Below are 15669 nucleotides of genomic sequence, written 5' to 3'. Positions count from 1 at the left end.
GGAAGACGGAGCGGCGCCCAGCAGATGGAACGTGGACAGGTGAATATGAAATACTCACCTGCTCCTGGTGCTCCTGACGCTGTCCCTGCCTGTCCCATGGTACCGCAGCTTCTTCGCGCAGGGCCTGTGGTGACGTCGCGGTCACATAACCGTGACGTCATGGCAGGTCCTTGTCGCACACCAAACTTAGCACCGGAACCTGCCGCTTGCATGGACCGGTCACCGGAGCGTCGGAAAGGCGGCGGAAGGTGAGTATATAATGATTTGTTATTTTTTTATTATTATTTTTCACATTACATGTTTTTACTATTGAAGCTGCATAGGCAGCCTCAATAGTAAAAACTTGGTCACACAGGGTTAATAGCGGCGGTAACGGAGTGAGTTACCCGCGGCATAACGCGGTCCGTTACCACTGGCATTAACCCTGTGTGAGCCGTGACTGCGGGGAGTATGGAGCGGGCGCCGGGCACTGACTGCAGGGGAGTAGGGAGGGACTAATCGGACTGTGCCCGTCGCTGATTGGTCGCGGCAGCCATGACAGGTAGCTGGTGAGACCAATCAGCGAATGAATAACCGTGACGGAAGTTGCCGACAGACAGACAGGACAGACAAAGACGGAAGTACCCCTTAGACAATTATATATATAGATATTCCTTGAAGAATAATGCCTTTGAAAACTGTGTGTAAATTACATATAAAATTACTCTATGTAAAACGTCATGTGAAAATCGCATTGCAATCGGATCTAAATCGGATGCTAGGTGTTAAAAATCGGATTGTGCTTAGTATGAAAAACACATAACACTCTTCCCACTTTTCAGGAACACAATCAGACCCATTTTCAAAACACTAGTGGTACAATGGCCTTAAATGGGTTGTCAGGTCACACCATATTGATGATCAATCCATGTAATGGTGCTGAATAGGAGCTGCAGAGCAGTACCCTCAGAGGCTGACACACTCTGAATTGTGTTCCACTCTGCAGCTCCATCCCATGTGTATATGTCTGCCACTTACAGAGCTGTTTTTAGCTGATTGGTGTGTGATTTGGGCATCAGACCTCCACCGATCTCTTCTTTCAATCCATGTAATGTTGCTGAATGGGAGCTGCAGAGCAGTACCCCGCAGAGGCTGCTACACACTGAGTAGGGCTGCACTCTGCATCTCCATCCCATGTGTATATATCTGCCACTTACAGAGCTGTTTTTAGCTGATTGGTGTGTGATTTGGGCATCAGACCTCCACCGATCTCTTCTTTATGACTAATCCATGTAATGGTGCTGAATGGGAGCAGCAGTGCAGTACCCCGCAGAGGCTGCTACACACTGAGTAGGGCTGCACTCTGCATCTCCATCCCATGTGTATATATCTGCCACTTACAGAGCTGTTTTTAGCTGATTGGTGTGTGATTTGGGCATCAGACCTCCACCGATCTCTTCTTTATGACTAATCCATGTAATGGTGCTGAATGGGAGCAGCAGTGCAGTACCCCGCAGAGGCTGCTACACACTGAGTAGGGCTGCACTCTGCATCTCCATCCCATGTGTATATATCTGCCACTTACAGAGCTGTTTTTAGCTGATTGGTGTGTGATTTGGGTATCAGACATCCATCGATCTCATATTGATGACCTATTCTGGGAATGTGTCATCAATGTGCTATGACCGGACAACCTTTTTAAAGTTACATAAAAATTCTACACTAAAACTACTAAAATTTGAGCACCAAGTGGACCTGGGGTGGGCTATGGTGGAACAATTATAAGCATTAAGTATATCACAAATCCATAAATGTACTAAGTAGAGTTTATTTGACATGAATTCCTTGAACTGTGTACATACATCAAGAATAGAGGAGACAACACTATACATATTTGCTGTCGGAGGACTATACAGTATGTACACACAGAGTGGATGTGGACTGGCTATATTATCCGGCCACATTGCTGAGCTTTCCATTTATTTCTCCAGGATTCAGTATCTGCTTAATATAAACCTCTTGTCATCCCAGAAACGCTCACTTTAGTCACCTGCCATCCCAGATCCGCTATCTTTAGAGACCTTTGATTAGATATCTGCCCAGCTTTCATGATGGGAAATCTCCATACAAACATCTGCCGTCTCTGCAGCTTTGCAGCGTCTATCATGTTATCACATTTTATCACAGTAACTCTACATTCTGCTGCCAACACTAGACATACGGTACACACGCTTCGTGCTCTTCAAAAGTCACACAATCCCGTATTTCCTCATATACCAGAACACATAAGAACAACTCCAGCCCCACAACTGCTAATTTGTGTTGTTTCCTGGCTTACTGACAAAAAGGGAACAATTAAAATACTAAACACACTATGGGCACCTTGCAATTATTTCTAAAATTAAGACATTTTCTCTGTTTTTTTTGTAGTTGTGGCGTCTTCTTACCCCTCTTCCCTGATATCTCCAGTATTAGAGTACCCCCGGGAGCGCATGTTCCTACACATGCAGGGCCCCTGCAGCGTCCCACTGCACATGCTCACAGGCACCTGACCTAATAACACTCTAGGACAGGATTCTGCCATTTTCTTATATTAGAAGTGATTACCTCTATAGACAAAACTAATGCGTTTAGGAATTTATTAATAATGACGTTTTCTTTATTTTACCAGAAAAACTTTTAAACTGAAGCTCCCAAAAACATCACAGTTTTGTTTGTGACATAAGAAGAATGTGTCTGATCTCTCTGAGGCCCTAATTACTAAGCTACTTGATGTGAAAGCCACCGATATTCACAACTTGGCACGTGATCGCTTATCCACAATATGGGTGATCATTTGCTGATTGTTGATGATCGATCCCCACAGTCCTGAAAATGGGACTCTGAAATGGCCCACTGGAAACAATGTGCATGAATGCCGACAATCCATTCATTGTCTAAGGGGCTACCAGATATAGCTGAGTACAACGCTTGGCTATTTAAAGGGATTGGCCAGTCTAAGAAGCAAATTCTGCAGATACAAGCAAGAATAAATGTGTTCTTATCCTCACAGTTTGGAATCCTTTTCTCCATTCGCAGCACCCTGGAATCTCTGCTCTGTTCCTCCTCATCCTCCTCGTTCATTATGTTCTCCACCCATCGGGTGTGAGTTCAGCGGCCGGAGCAGCAGCCTAACTTCAGATTCATAACCACTCTCTCTGGGAGTTGTGCCGCTCACAACTCGGGGACTAATTTTTCAGTCTACTCTATGTCACGGTTCCACCCCTCAGTGTGTCTGGGATACACTTATTGACAGCTCAGCCACCCAATCTGGTACAGGGGCGTGTTGAGCTGCCAGAGTGTTGATTGACAGCTTTACTATCCAATCTGAGACTGGGAGGCGCTGGCTGGTGATTGCCATGCTACTTAACTGAGCTTTTTCTCCCATACCTCTGCCAGACGTACATTCAACTAAGTGTGGTTTGTTTCCTCTGTGCCTTGAGTTCTGTATGTTGATCTTTCATTGCCTGACTGTGGATCTCGTTCTGACCATCTATCTGTTTAACCCCTTCTGCTCTGCTCTGCTATCCTCCTGGTATTCTGACCTCAGAACGTTACCTGACTACGCTTTTGCCTCTTCCTTCTCTTTATGACGTACCCTCCTGGCTTCTGACCTTGGACTCCTTGATGATCCTGAGTTGTGTCACACTCTCTGTTTCTGCCACCACTATCACAGAGGGAGCGCCTCTTTTCCTCTCTTTACCCTATAGAAGTGTAGGCGGATTGCACACTTGCAGTCATGTGCCAACTAGGCACATGCTCTTCTCACAATCATCTTCTATTGAGAGAAGCCAGATGAGACTTGTTGGAACAGATAGATCCTTTACAGCAGATCCATAGCCAGTGAATAGAGCCATTGTGCACATGCTTGGCCACTGCTCTATTCTAAAGAGACGTTTCAAAGCCCTGTTCTCAAGATGAGAGGGGCCTCAACAGCCACTTCTGCATCCCCCTCATTTTTTTGCTGAGATTTTCCTTCAGTAGTGACTTTCAATGCATCAATGTAACCACTAGCCTAATCGGTGTCAGACCAAACATGTTGGTATTATTGCTGAGGCTACAGCGATCCTATGGATGGACAGCACCTCATCACAAGAGATAAATCAATAAAGAAAAGTAGGGACTACTGGAGGGTCAATGGATTGATTTGGTGAGAAATCTTTATTTTTTCAAATTGGATCACATTTTTCCTATTACATTTTTCAAATCCCAGACACACTGATAAATGGACTCTGTCAGCAGAGAATGACTTCAAGCCAAGTGGAGGCGCTCGGCGCTTCATGGCGGGACAATTATTTAATACACCTTCCCACCTGCTTGGTTTCCATCTATCTCTGCCCTTCTCTGGGTCTATGAAACCAGAGCTGTCAATCAAAGACGAGAGGGGTGGAAATAGAGGAACGAAAAGCAGGTTAGAATGTGTATATAAATGATTGGCCCCGCCATGGTGCACCGAGCGCATCTACTTGGCTTGAGGTCATTCTGTGCTCATTTAATGTAATGAGTTGAAAGATCTGATAATTCAGAGATATGTCTGTGAAATCAATATTTTTTCATAAATACAACCAAATAGATGGTATAAATGACACTTTATTATATCCTGTGCTACAAGGATATTAGTCCTGGATTTTATATTCTTGACTTACATCCAAGCACCTCTGTAGATATCAATGCTCATTGACAAACTATGCATAGCTGCAGAAAAAGAAGACATGGACCGCATATTAAAAACATATTCATTGATCTTTTGCAGTTAAGATATTTACAAAAATGAACACAAGGTTCTTAGTTTAATATTTTGATGAGACTGCATGAAACCCCCTGCTACATCATGGCGAACCTCTCAGGGGGTCCCTGACCTGAACGGTGCGCACCATGCGCTGACCACTGCTGAAGGATAAATGGAGCAACCTGACGCCCCATAGCACACCTGCTTCAAGGTAAAGCCCCCATGACTCCAGATCACAACACCCTAGAGCATCACAGCTACAATGGCCACCACGTAGCACCAAGTGGAAGGAGTCCATTTTTGCTTAGCCACAATAGATCAATGTATGAGTTTGGGATGTGCAGTCCATGTTTTTTTTACTACAGTTATATAATTGACAAATTATAATGAATCAGATAAAATATACATTCTGTTCAGTTATCTTGGGATGATGGGACCAACTCTGATTGCCACAATTAATGAACACAATGTTGTAAAATAAAGCCACAATGTCCTGAAATACATTGAGTACAATGATCTCACACTCATGCAGACGCCAAACATTTTACTTTTATTCACAAATGGTATCATTTGGTTTGAGATATCACATTCACCCCATCATGACCATTGGCTGAGCCAACAGAGATATGGCACGCAGTTGGAATAATAATAATTTCTCACTATACCATTCCTCTAGGAGGACTGTATCCAGATACCTGGTCAAATTTCATACAAAAATATTATATACAATGAGGAAAAGCGTAAAAACATTAGAAAATAAGTTAAAAACCTTGCAGAGATAGTTTCATAACAAGTTAATTGCATTTTCACAAAATATAATTCTGTAAATTTGATACATTTCAAACATTGGCAATTTTACAAAAAATAAAGATCTTTTCTTGGACGTGTCAGTAGCATAAAAAGGAGAGAAGATGTAGTCTCAGTGTACGATCCAGAAAAGCTCCGCAAATATTTCTGCTCAGTAGGAGTGCATAAATTCATGTTCCCTTCCACACATCATCTAGTGTTCATTCGAAACTGATGGATTACAATGCTTTCTAAAAAGAGAAAAAGAAACATGTTTTTCAGCGTTTAGGAAATCACAGTTAATAGCGACCCCATCTTCATCAAGTTCCTAGCATTTTCTTAAGGTGTAAAGGTTAAGCTTGTGCTTCATATTTTCTTAAAGGGTAACTAAACTTTCTACATACATATATAAAACTTTGCAAAGTTAAGACTTTTTATGATATAATTTATTACCTAATTTAGCTTCATATCCTCCCAAACACCATGCTCAATGTTTGTTTTTAACATTGTTGTTCATGCTCCTTTAAAAGCTACTTTGAACTACTGCTGTAGCAAGAATACTCGAACACTATTTACAAACGCTCTCCCTATGTAAGATTGGTGTAGAGGAACAAAAAGGCTCACACAGGGAGAGTGTTAATAGGGAGTATAGATTCTTGTAGAGCAGCAGTTCAATGCAGCTTCTAAAGGAGCATGAACTAGGTAGTTGGTTAAAACAACACTTTTAACATTGTGTTTAGGAGAGAATAAAAAAAAATAAGGTAAGAGAGTAGATTACAAAGATTAATAACTTTGCAAACAATTGATAATCATTATAATCAGATATTTACCGTAATTAAAATAGAGTTTAGTTACTTAATTCTGCCCAATTCAATGTTGAATGACTTTGCTCAAGTCAGAAATTGCTAGGTACAATAAATGCTGCTTTCCAAATATAGTCAAGTTTGACATGCACTACCAACATACAGTATCTTCTAGAGAGACTAGTTCTTTTTCAAACCAGCAAAAAGACGGATGTGGCTGATTTAGTAATATTTTTTATGAATATATTATCATATGTCTGGGAAATTAGAAGTTTGCCATCATGATAAACAAGTGTTTCACAAATTGTAGATGCTTCTAGTCTTGAAAATTGGCCATAAATAGAGACATTTGACACCAGCATCAAAGGTTAGTGTCAAAATGGAATTCCTTGAACCCACAAAATGGAAATTATTCTAGTAGATGACCATCAATTCATAAAGAACATGTGTAGGAACACTTTCAATTGCATCAATCAAGTCAAATAGTTTTTGTGAATCGACTTATTCAATCATGGAGTTTCTGGTCAGTTACAATCTAACAGACTTCTCGAGCCTATTAATGTCATAGCCCAGGCATACTAGAAGACCTTAACATGTTCTGGTGGGCCTGGCTGACCTTGGTCAGAGAGACATTGTTCACATGTTCTTTTGTGTTGGACGAGGCCAGAAATACATATGGGAACTGATCCTCCCCTTATTTTAATAAAAAGGGAGGCTACATCTTCTCAAAGATATGGAGTATTTCTGGTCAATGGATGTACTCAACAGCTTTCAACATCTATGAGATACAAAAATATTTTACCAAGTATGGCCAGCTAAAGAGTGGTAAAGTCATTCTGTGCCTATAATTCCTGCTTACCAAAAATGGTTAAACACTGGTGTATAAAATAATTTAAGCTGTTTTGCATTCAGTTGTAGGAAAGGATAGACATTGAGGTTTACAGATAGTGTCACAAAATAAAATATCTCGATGTTACATAGAAAACTCTCATAATCAGGAATGTGTCTCCTGTAGAAAAATGACCCATTACAATAAAAATGACGATAGGAAGAATTCACATAATAGTTGTTTAGTATATGGAAGAACAGCAGTTACAGAGTTACAGTCATTCAGAAAAATGAATTAATATATTAGTATCTTCCATGGTGCTGTATCGTAAGTGTACCGAGGAGCGTAAAGTAGCGTTTAAGATCATGTATAAGATGTCAATCCAATAGGACATGGACATAGATGCTGGCATGGCATGTTTTACTGCTTCAGGGTACCAATAAGCCACTTTGCCTTGGTCAAGGTATGAATGCGTTTAATAACTAAAAGGGCCAAAATACAAGAGGTTGACAATATACATTCGTGGTCAGGGCACTTGTGATGGTCAAGGGGCTTTAAATTGAGTTGCTTTACATTGGGCACCCTAGCCCCAGCAGCCACAATCAAAATGACGAGAAGGAAGATTGTGCAATAGAATACATGAACACATGCAATACGCCATGTTTAGTCATGGAAGACTAAATTCACTTGATGTAAATACAAATATAGTTCACAAGTATATTACAAATCAGAAAAGACACAATACAAAACGTACATTTAACATGCAAACAAGTTTTAATGACTTAGTAGTAGATGTACAATCCAGATCAGACAATGTGTTACAGAACTGCGGATATTTCCATAGAAGTGGTGGAGTTACTCCTCCTACATCAGGAGATGGCAGTATTTCCACATGATTTCGGGAAGCAAACTGTGAGGCTATACAGATAATATATATATACACGCTTATCACGTGGAAAACTATGTATACAGCAGTCAATGTACTCATTCCACATGGGCAAAGTCATATACATCTTCATGCCATCATCACTGGCATGCATCTCAGTAACATTATATACAATAATATTTTAGACTGTAAAACATTGGAATGCAAGAATAAATGTTTTCCAATAAATGTGATTTTTTTCTAAAGTTGCTGCTTTACATAAATCAAATACCGTACATAGGATATAATAATACCTGTTAACTGTATATACTGGAATGGTGGTCTACATTTCCTGGTCTGGGCCTACAGAAATGCGATAGCAGCGTACCAATTAAAATGAATATCGACCAAGCATCTGCCGCTATGGGATTGTTGTAGACAATGTTTTACAGTACATCCATATTCAGAATTAATTTTTGAGACACATGGTTATCTCTCTTAATTTTAGTTACGTGTAGCCATCTCTTGAGAAAGTCGACAGCTCATCGGTCTGCCAGTCTTTCGAACAGCAGCGATGAAAAAGAAGTAATAGAATTAGTATGAAACTATCAACTTCGATAAACAGGGAACTGCTTTTAATGGTAGCAGAAACACCTGCACATACCCCTGAGGCTTAGCCTCAGCCCTTCCCCCCTCCGAGAGGGGCAGAGCTGCCGGCTGGCGATTTCTTCAATTCTATTTTCATAGACTGACTCTCGCCACGTGGCTCAAATTTTGTCAGATTTCCTGCTCCTGGCACTGCCATTATTGGCTTTACTGCTTTCATACCTTTTGACATGGGAATGCGGGTAGGGATGTGGCGTTGGTTTGACCCATCCTGTGGTGTCTACAAAAAATTGAGAAATATATCAATTGAGAGTTAAATAAAACTCCTTGCCAAACCGTATATTATACAATGAAAATCTAACAATTACAACAAACATTTTTAATCTTTTTATATTTACTGATTTAACATTTTTCTATTCTATTTTTTTGAAGATGTTTAGGCGTGTGGCCAAATTGCTTAATCTGCTTAAAATTAGAGTTTTGCTTTACAGCATCCCTAAGGACCATTAGAAACAAGAGACTGTATGGGAGAGTTCAGCTAGCATGCTCTGTAACCTTTCAAGGGTCATTGCAGGAGAAGGGAACGAGGGGAGGTAAGTAGAGATGAGCGAACCCAAACTTAAAAGTTCAGGGTTTATAGCGGACAGTTAGTGTCCGGTGATAAACTCCAAACACGGACTTCTCCCAGAAGTCTGTTTTAATGTCCAAAGTTCTGGGTGATGTTTGAGAGAGTGAGATTTTTTTTCCCAGCAAAGTTCGGATCCCCATTGTTTTCAATTGGTGTTCAGGTTCTGGTTCAAGTTCGGATACAGTTCTGGTACCCAAACTGAACTTTGGTATAAAGTTCGTGTCGGATACCAAAACTCGAACTTCAACGGGTCCACTAATCCTTGGAGGTGAGCTGTAACCATTATCCATTGCAAACTGTGGGATCCATTGTTATTAAATAATCACAATAAGATAACAGTGAGACGACTGCTGAAACGTGATTGGACAATTCCAAGGCTCAGTGGCCAGAGAGAAAACAGCAACCATCAATAATAGTGACATAGAAAATTAAACAAAACTACACCAATAATTCTTTAAAGTATGTATAAAAACTTAATTTATTCAATATGTCAATAGCAAATTAATAATTAATAAAATTTGATATGGGGTCTCCAAAGGCCAGCTGCGACATTCCACATTTAATTGTTTTATTTAACGAGTTTCATTCATAGGCCATTTACAATCCAAACACAAACAGATGCAAGCGGGATCTATATTTTTTGCAGCTTACAATTTCAAACTCTAGCTCAACTTCGTAGATTACATGCTAGAGAGATATACAGCACTCCTGGTAGAGAGATGAGGTGCCCAAGTGGGGTTCCAACCCAAAATTAGGGCAAATGAGAAACTTGGCACTCAAAGGTTGCAGTGAATGGAACAAAATTTATTGGCAATCCTATTGTTAACATTTCCTTCTTAAAAATCAGGCCTTCAACAGAACTGATTGTCATAGGCTGTGAACTTATATACCACGATGTGCACAAAAACTGTGACATGTGTCGCTGTGGAACGGCCATTCCATAGCGATGCACATTACTGTCTCAATAGCATGTCTCAAATGCATGGGAATGAATGAGTAGGCTGAATAGCCCCTTGAGGAAGTTCACTAAAAATGCGCGCCGGGGCGGAGGTATGTGTGATTGGCCTGGCTACATCGTGCACCTGTGAAGCTCTTTTATCCAATGTAATGATTTTCCCATATAGCAATTAGGCTATTCATTGTTCCAATGCATCAACACTTTATTAACCATTAACTGGTATTTAATACTAGGGACTGCTTAGCCCATAGGCACTTGCACTTTTGATATACCTGCTATTTAAGGGTTTCTAATTTTCGGATTTGTCCTTTATGGGATTATTATACAGATATATGTATACACACACACATATATATATATATATATATATATATATATATATATATATATATATGTATGTATATATATATATATATATATATATATATATATACACTCACCGGCCACTTTATTAGGTACACCATGCTAGTAACGGGTTGGACCCCCTTTTGCCTTCAGAACTGCCTCAATTCTTCGTGGCATAGATTCAACAAGGTGCTGGAAGCATTCCTCAGAGATTTTGGTCCATATTGACATGATGGCATCACACAGTTGCCGCAGATTTGTCGGCTGCACATCCCAAAGATGCTCCATACAAGGCAGGATGGATCCATGCTTTCATGTTGTTTACGCCAAATTCTGACCCTACCATCCGAATGTCGCAGCAGAAATCGAGACTCATCAGACCAAGCAACGTTTTTCCAATCTTCTACTGTCCAATTTCGATGAGCTTGTACAAATTGTAGCCTCAGTTTCCTGTTCTTAGCTGAAAGGAGTGGTACCCGGTGTGGTCTTCTGCTGCTGTAGCCCATCTGCCTCAAAGTTCGACGCACTGTGCGTTCAGAGATGCTCTTAGGCCTACCTTGGTTGTAACGGGTGGCGATTTGAGTCACTGTTGCCTTTCTATCAGCTCGAACCAGTCTGCCCATTCTCCTCTGACCTCTGGCATCAACAAGGCATTTCCGCCCACAGAACTGCCGCTCACTGGATTTTTTTTCTTTTTCGGACCATTCTCTGTAAACCCTAGAGATGGTTGTGCGTGAAAATTCCAGTAGATCAGCAGTTTCTGAAATACTCAGACCAGCCCTTCTGGCACCAACAACCATGCCACGTTCAAAGGCACTCAAATCACCTTTCTTCCCCATACTGATGCTCGGTTTGAACTGCAGGAGATTGTCTTGACCATGTCTACATGCCTAAATGCACTGAGTTGCCGCCATGTGATTGGCTGATTAGAAATTAAGTGTTAACAAGAAGTTGGACAGGTGTACCTAATAAAGTGGCCAGTGAGTCTATATATATATATATATATATATATATATACACAGTACAGGCCAAAAGTTTGGACACACCTTCTCATTTAAAGATTTTTCTGTATTTTCATGACTATGAAAATTGTACATTCACACTGAAGGCATCAAAACTATGAATTAACACATGTGGAATTATATACTTAACAAAATAGTGTGAAACAACTAAAAATATGTCTTATATTCTAGGTTCTTCAAAGTAGCCACCTTTTGCTTTGATGACTGCTTTGCACACTCTTGGCATTCTATTGATGAGCTTCAAGGGGTAATGCATAATGTATACAAATATGAACCCCACTAGCCACCACTACAGGGCAAGTGGGGAGAGCCAGGCAAAGCGCCAGATTAGCTGCGGACTGCTATTTTTATGCTTGGGGGAAATATTCATGGCCCCTTACCAGCCTAAGAATACCAGCCCTCATCTGTCTGCTTTAGCAAGGCTGGTTGTAAAAAATGGGGGCACCACGCCGTTTTTTTAAAAATTATTTACCGTATTTAAATAATTTTAAAAAAGTCAAAGTGGGGACCACTCTATTCTTGATATCCAGCCTTGCTGAAGCCAACAGCTGAGGGTTTTGCCTGGCTGATTATCAAAAATACAGGGGAACTCACACTGCTTTTTATTTTTATAATCATTTTCAGTGCAGGTGCCGGCTGATGAATACTCCCATCAGCTACTCCTGCTCTCGCTGTTATTATCGGCAGCAGGAGTCGGCTGATGGGAGCAGTTGTCCCATCAGCCGACACCAGTAACCGGAGGTAAACTTATACCTCCGATCACAGCTGCATGCTCATGCTGTCTTTTGACAGCGTGGGAACTGCGGCTGTCTGACCGGCGGTGATGATTTTGCCACCAATCAGAAGCGGTGTTTGCCGCACTGTCTTGCACATGGATGCGGGCCCCCCATTCAAATGAATGGAGTTCGGGTCTGGGTACTGGTCTGGTACCCGAACCAGAACTTTTTGTAACTATTTGGCCAAACCCGCTGTACCCAAACATCCAGGTCTCCGCCCATCTCTAGTCATGATGAAGAGGTTTGGAAACCTTGAAAAGCATTGGCAAATAAACCGCATTTATGCCTCATCTCCGTGTAAGATTCACATTTTTGGAACCTTGGGCAGTGCGGACTTTGAACCACCATATTTCTCATTCATTACAACCTATCTCACTGGTGTTCCTGCTTTCACCTTTACATGCTTCTATAGGTATTGTGACTCACAAGCCTATCAGGTGAGCGTATCAATAATATCTTATACCATTTCGCTATCTGATAAGACCCTATTTGTGCTTTTTGTCTCTCTAGCTTTACCGTTTGTTTTTACATTATATTAATAGTCACATTGGTTTACTGGATTTCAGATGCCTTTGGGAGCGTATTGGCAGGTGTGTACAAGATGACGGTGGATTGGGTGCAGCGATACATTTCTCATTACGCCCACACGCAAAAAGCATACTTTGTATAAAAAAGGACATAGTTCATTGAGTTTTAGGCGTGGGTTGGTTGTAAAATTAATTTCCATTCTATCAGTCCTGCACCTCTACGGATTGTTGTACAGCATATCTTCATATGACATGAATAATTACCTATTTGAGGGGATTGTCTCATACAGACAACTCTTCTTAAATAGAATTCAGCCTGGTAATCACCTACTGACTGATCAGCTTATCACTGTAGAGTGATATTGTAATGTTGGATCAGTGGTCAGACATGACGGAAAGGCCTGTGAGGAGCTGTGGGAAGAAGTTGCATGTTGGAGCTGAACGCAGCTTGGATTGGAAGTTTAGCTTAGTGAGGCCTGGTGTGTTGGAATAGCTGCTGCGTTAGCAGATGGTCCTGGACTGATAGAGTTGTGCTGTGAAGGAGTAGGCCTGAAGAGTTTAGTGTGGGCTGCTCTTTGACCAGCAATGACTGAAGTGTGTCATCATCTCTAGTGTCTAACTCCTCAAGTCTACAGAGAGCTGCTGGAACAAATAAGCTGGTTGGGAACCAGTGTGGATGAGGGCTGTGAGCGCAAACCATGGAAAGACAGTAGTCAGGTACTGAAGATGGGAATCATTGAAGGGACCTGAAAAGTGGTATGAATGTGTGTGAGATAGAGCTCTTGGAATTATGACCCTTAAAGGGGTTGTCCGGTCCAAAATAATAAGTCTGCAGTCACTCTTTGCAATATGCATACTCGCGGCCAGCACTCGACTCGTGGGCGCAGCCTCGCTCCATACACTTTTATGGAGCGAGGCCGTGCCCACTAGTCGAGTTCTGGCCAGGACTATGCATATTGCCTACATCACCACTGTTCGCAGCTCAGAAACCAAAGAATCCCAGCTGCGCACAGTGCATGCGCTGGGGGGGATTGATAAATCTGCAGTCACACAGAGTGACTGCAGACTTATCATTTTGCACCGGTCAACTCCTTTAAGAAACAGGAATCATTGGTAAAATGACAGTGATCAGTAATAGCAAAGGAACCCTTCATACCAAGGAATCCGTAACACAAATAACGAGACGCTTCTAGACTGAAAGTATATATAGACAGTGATGGAGGGCTGTACAGACTGATATCTACCTAATGAATATGGTTGAGAAAATCGCAGGTTCAAGTCCCCTACGGGGACTAATAAATACAGTAAGAAGTTTTAAAACATAAAAAAATAAAAATACACATACTTGATATCACTGACTCCATATAAGTCTGATATATCAAAATATAAAATTAATTAACCCAATCGGAAAAACGCTGCAAACAGAAACAAAATAAAACGAGAAAATTGTGGTTTTGTGGTCGCCGCAATGCTGCAAAAAAATTAAATAAGAAGCAATTAAAATGTATCTATCCCAAAATGTTGTTAATAAAGTTGTCTGTTCTCTCTGTAAAAGAAAACACTTTCTCCTGTTTACCAGTACACAGTGAGGTAAAATGAATGGTGTCATTCAAAGGTACAGGTCGCCCACAAAAAACAAGCCCTCCTACTGCTATATGGATGGAAAAATGAAAAAATTATGGCTCTTGGAAGAAGGGGAGGAAAAAATGCAAATGTGAAAACTGTCTATGGTGGGAAGGAGTTAAAGGGGTTGTCTGGGCCAAATCGACAAGTCTGCAGTCACTTTGTGTAACTGTAGACTTATGAATCCTCCCAGCACAAGCACTGTAATCTGTGGGAATTGGCAGGTTTCTGAGCCGGGACGGTAGGGTATGTATGTGTTATACATACTCCGGGACAGAGCCAATCCAGTGTGTATGCAAGTGTATGGAGCGAGGCCACGCCCACTAGACGACCCCTGGCCCTGGTATGTACAACACATATACACTGGGGCAAAAAAGTATTTAGTCAGTCAGCAATAGTGCAAGTTTCACCACACTTAAAAAGATGAGAGGCGTCTGTAATTTACATCATAGGTAGACCTCAACTGTAGACTTGAGGAGTTAGACACTAGAGATGATGATGATACACCTCTAATAAATCACCCCAAAGTTCCACTTGCTGTCTTTCTCCTTTCTAACTTGTTACCGATTGCCTGTTGTCAGGTGTAATCCATCTCAGGCAGCAGACACTCAGAGATGAACTACAGGAAGTTGGGGCAGGTATTTGTCTCTTTACTCCTGCTCTCCTGTCTGTCAGTTAAAGCCCACCCATGACATTTTTTTCACTAAACTTGTGAAAAAGGCTTGGAGCAAGCTGAAGAACATCCCAATGCTGAAATTTACACTTGTATTTGCTATGCTGAATGTTAGACATGGTAGTTTGCGAAAATAAAGTATTTGTATATGTGTATGTAGTGTAGAATGCGTGTGTGAATATACTCACTTACCATGGTCTTCAGTATCCAGTGCTGTTCTGCTCTTCTTCTCACTGGTGTCACTGCTCTTCATATTCTCCAGGCCACACTACACTCTATGTGAGCTGGAAGTGGCTTTTACCTCAGAATGAAGATCCATAAGCTTACATTGTAAAAGAGACTTCTGGGTCACATATAGAGAAGAGAATGATCCGGCTGGTCTGAAGAGTGGTTACATCACTGAGAAGAGGAGCAGAACGGCGCTGGACACCAGAAGAGGCAGCGGTAGGTGAGTATATTAACATACACACAAACTACACTA

The 15669-nt window shown here is 41.2% G+C and overlaps 1 protein-coding gene across 6 annotated transcripts in view; it reads right to left on the bottom strand.

Moving 5' to 3' along the window:
* Positions 1-1722: 1722 nt before the first annotated feature.
* The window catches only part of FILIP1 (filamin A interacting protein 1), a 306718-nt gene continuing 292771 nt past the window's right edge, over positions 1723-15669 (bottom strand). For 4 of the 6 annotated variants that reach the window (XM_077289879.1, XM_077289876.1, XM_077289878.1 and 1 more), the window contains 2 exons: positions 8695-8916; positions 1724-5784 (listed from right to left, as the gene is read on the bottom strand). In XM_077289879.1, coding sequence (XP_077145994.1) covers positions 8710-8916 — 207 coding nt within the window. In that variant the 3' untranslated portion in view covers positions 1724-5784; positions 8695-8709. Of the gene's footprint in view, positions 5785-8694; positions 8917-15669 lie in introns of all 6 variants that reach the window. The other 2 variants (XM_077289882.1, XM_077289881.1) reach the window with 2 other exon arrangements.

This window comes from Ranitomeya variabilis, chromosome 2 (assembly GCF_051348905.1).
Source record: "Ranitomeya variabilis isolate aRanVar5 chromosome 2, aRanVar5.hap1, whole genome shotgun sequence".
NCBI classification, from domain to species: domain Eukaryota; kingdom Metazoa; phylum Chordata; class Amphibia; order Anura; family Dendrobatidae; genus Ranitomeya; species Ranitomeya variabilis.
The sequence above is the reverse complement of the archived record's forward strand: the minus strand, read 5'-3'. Positions and strand labels throughout refer to the sequence as shown.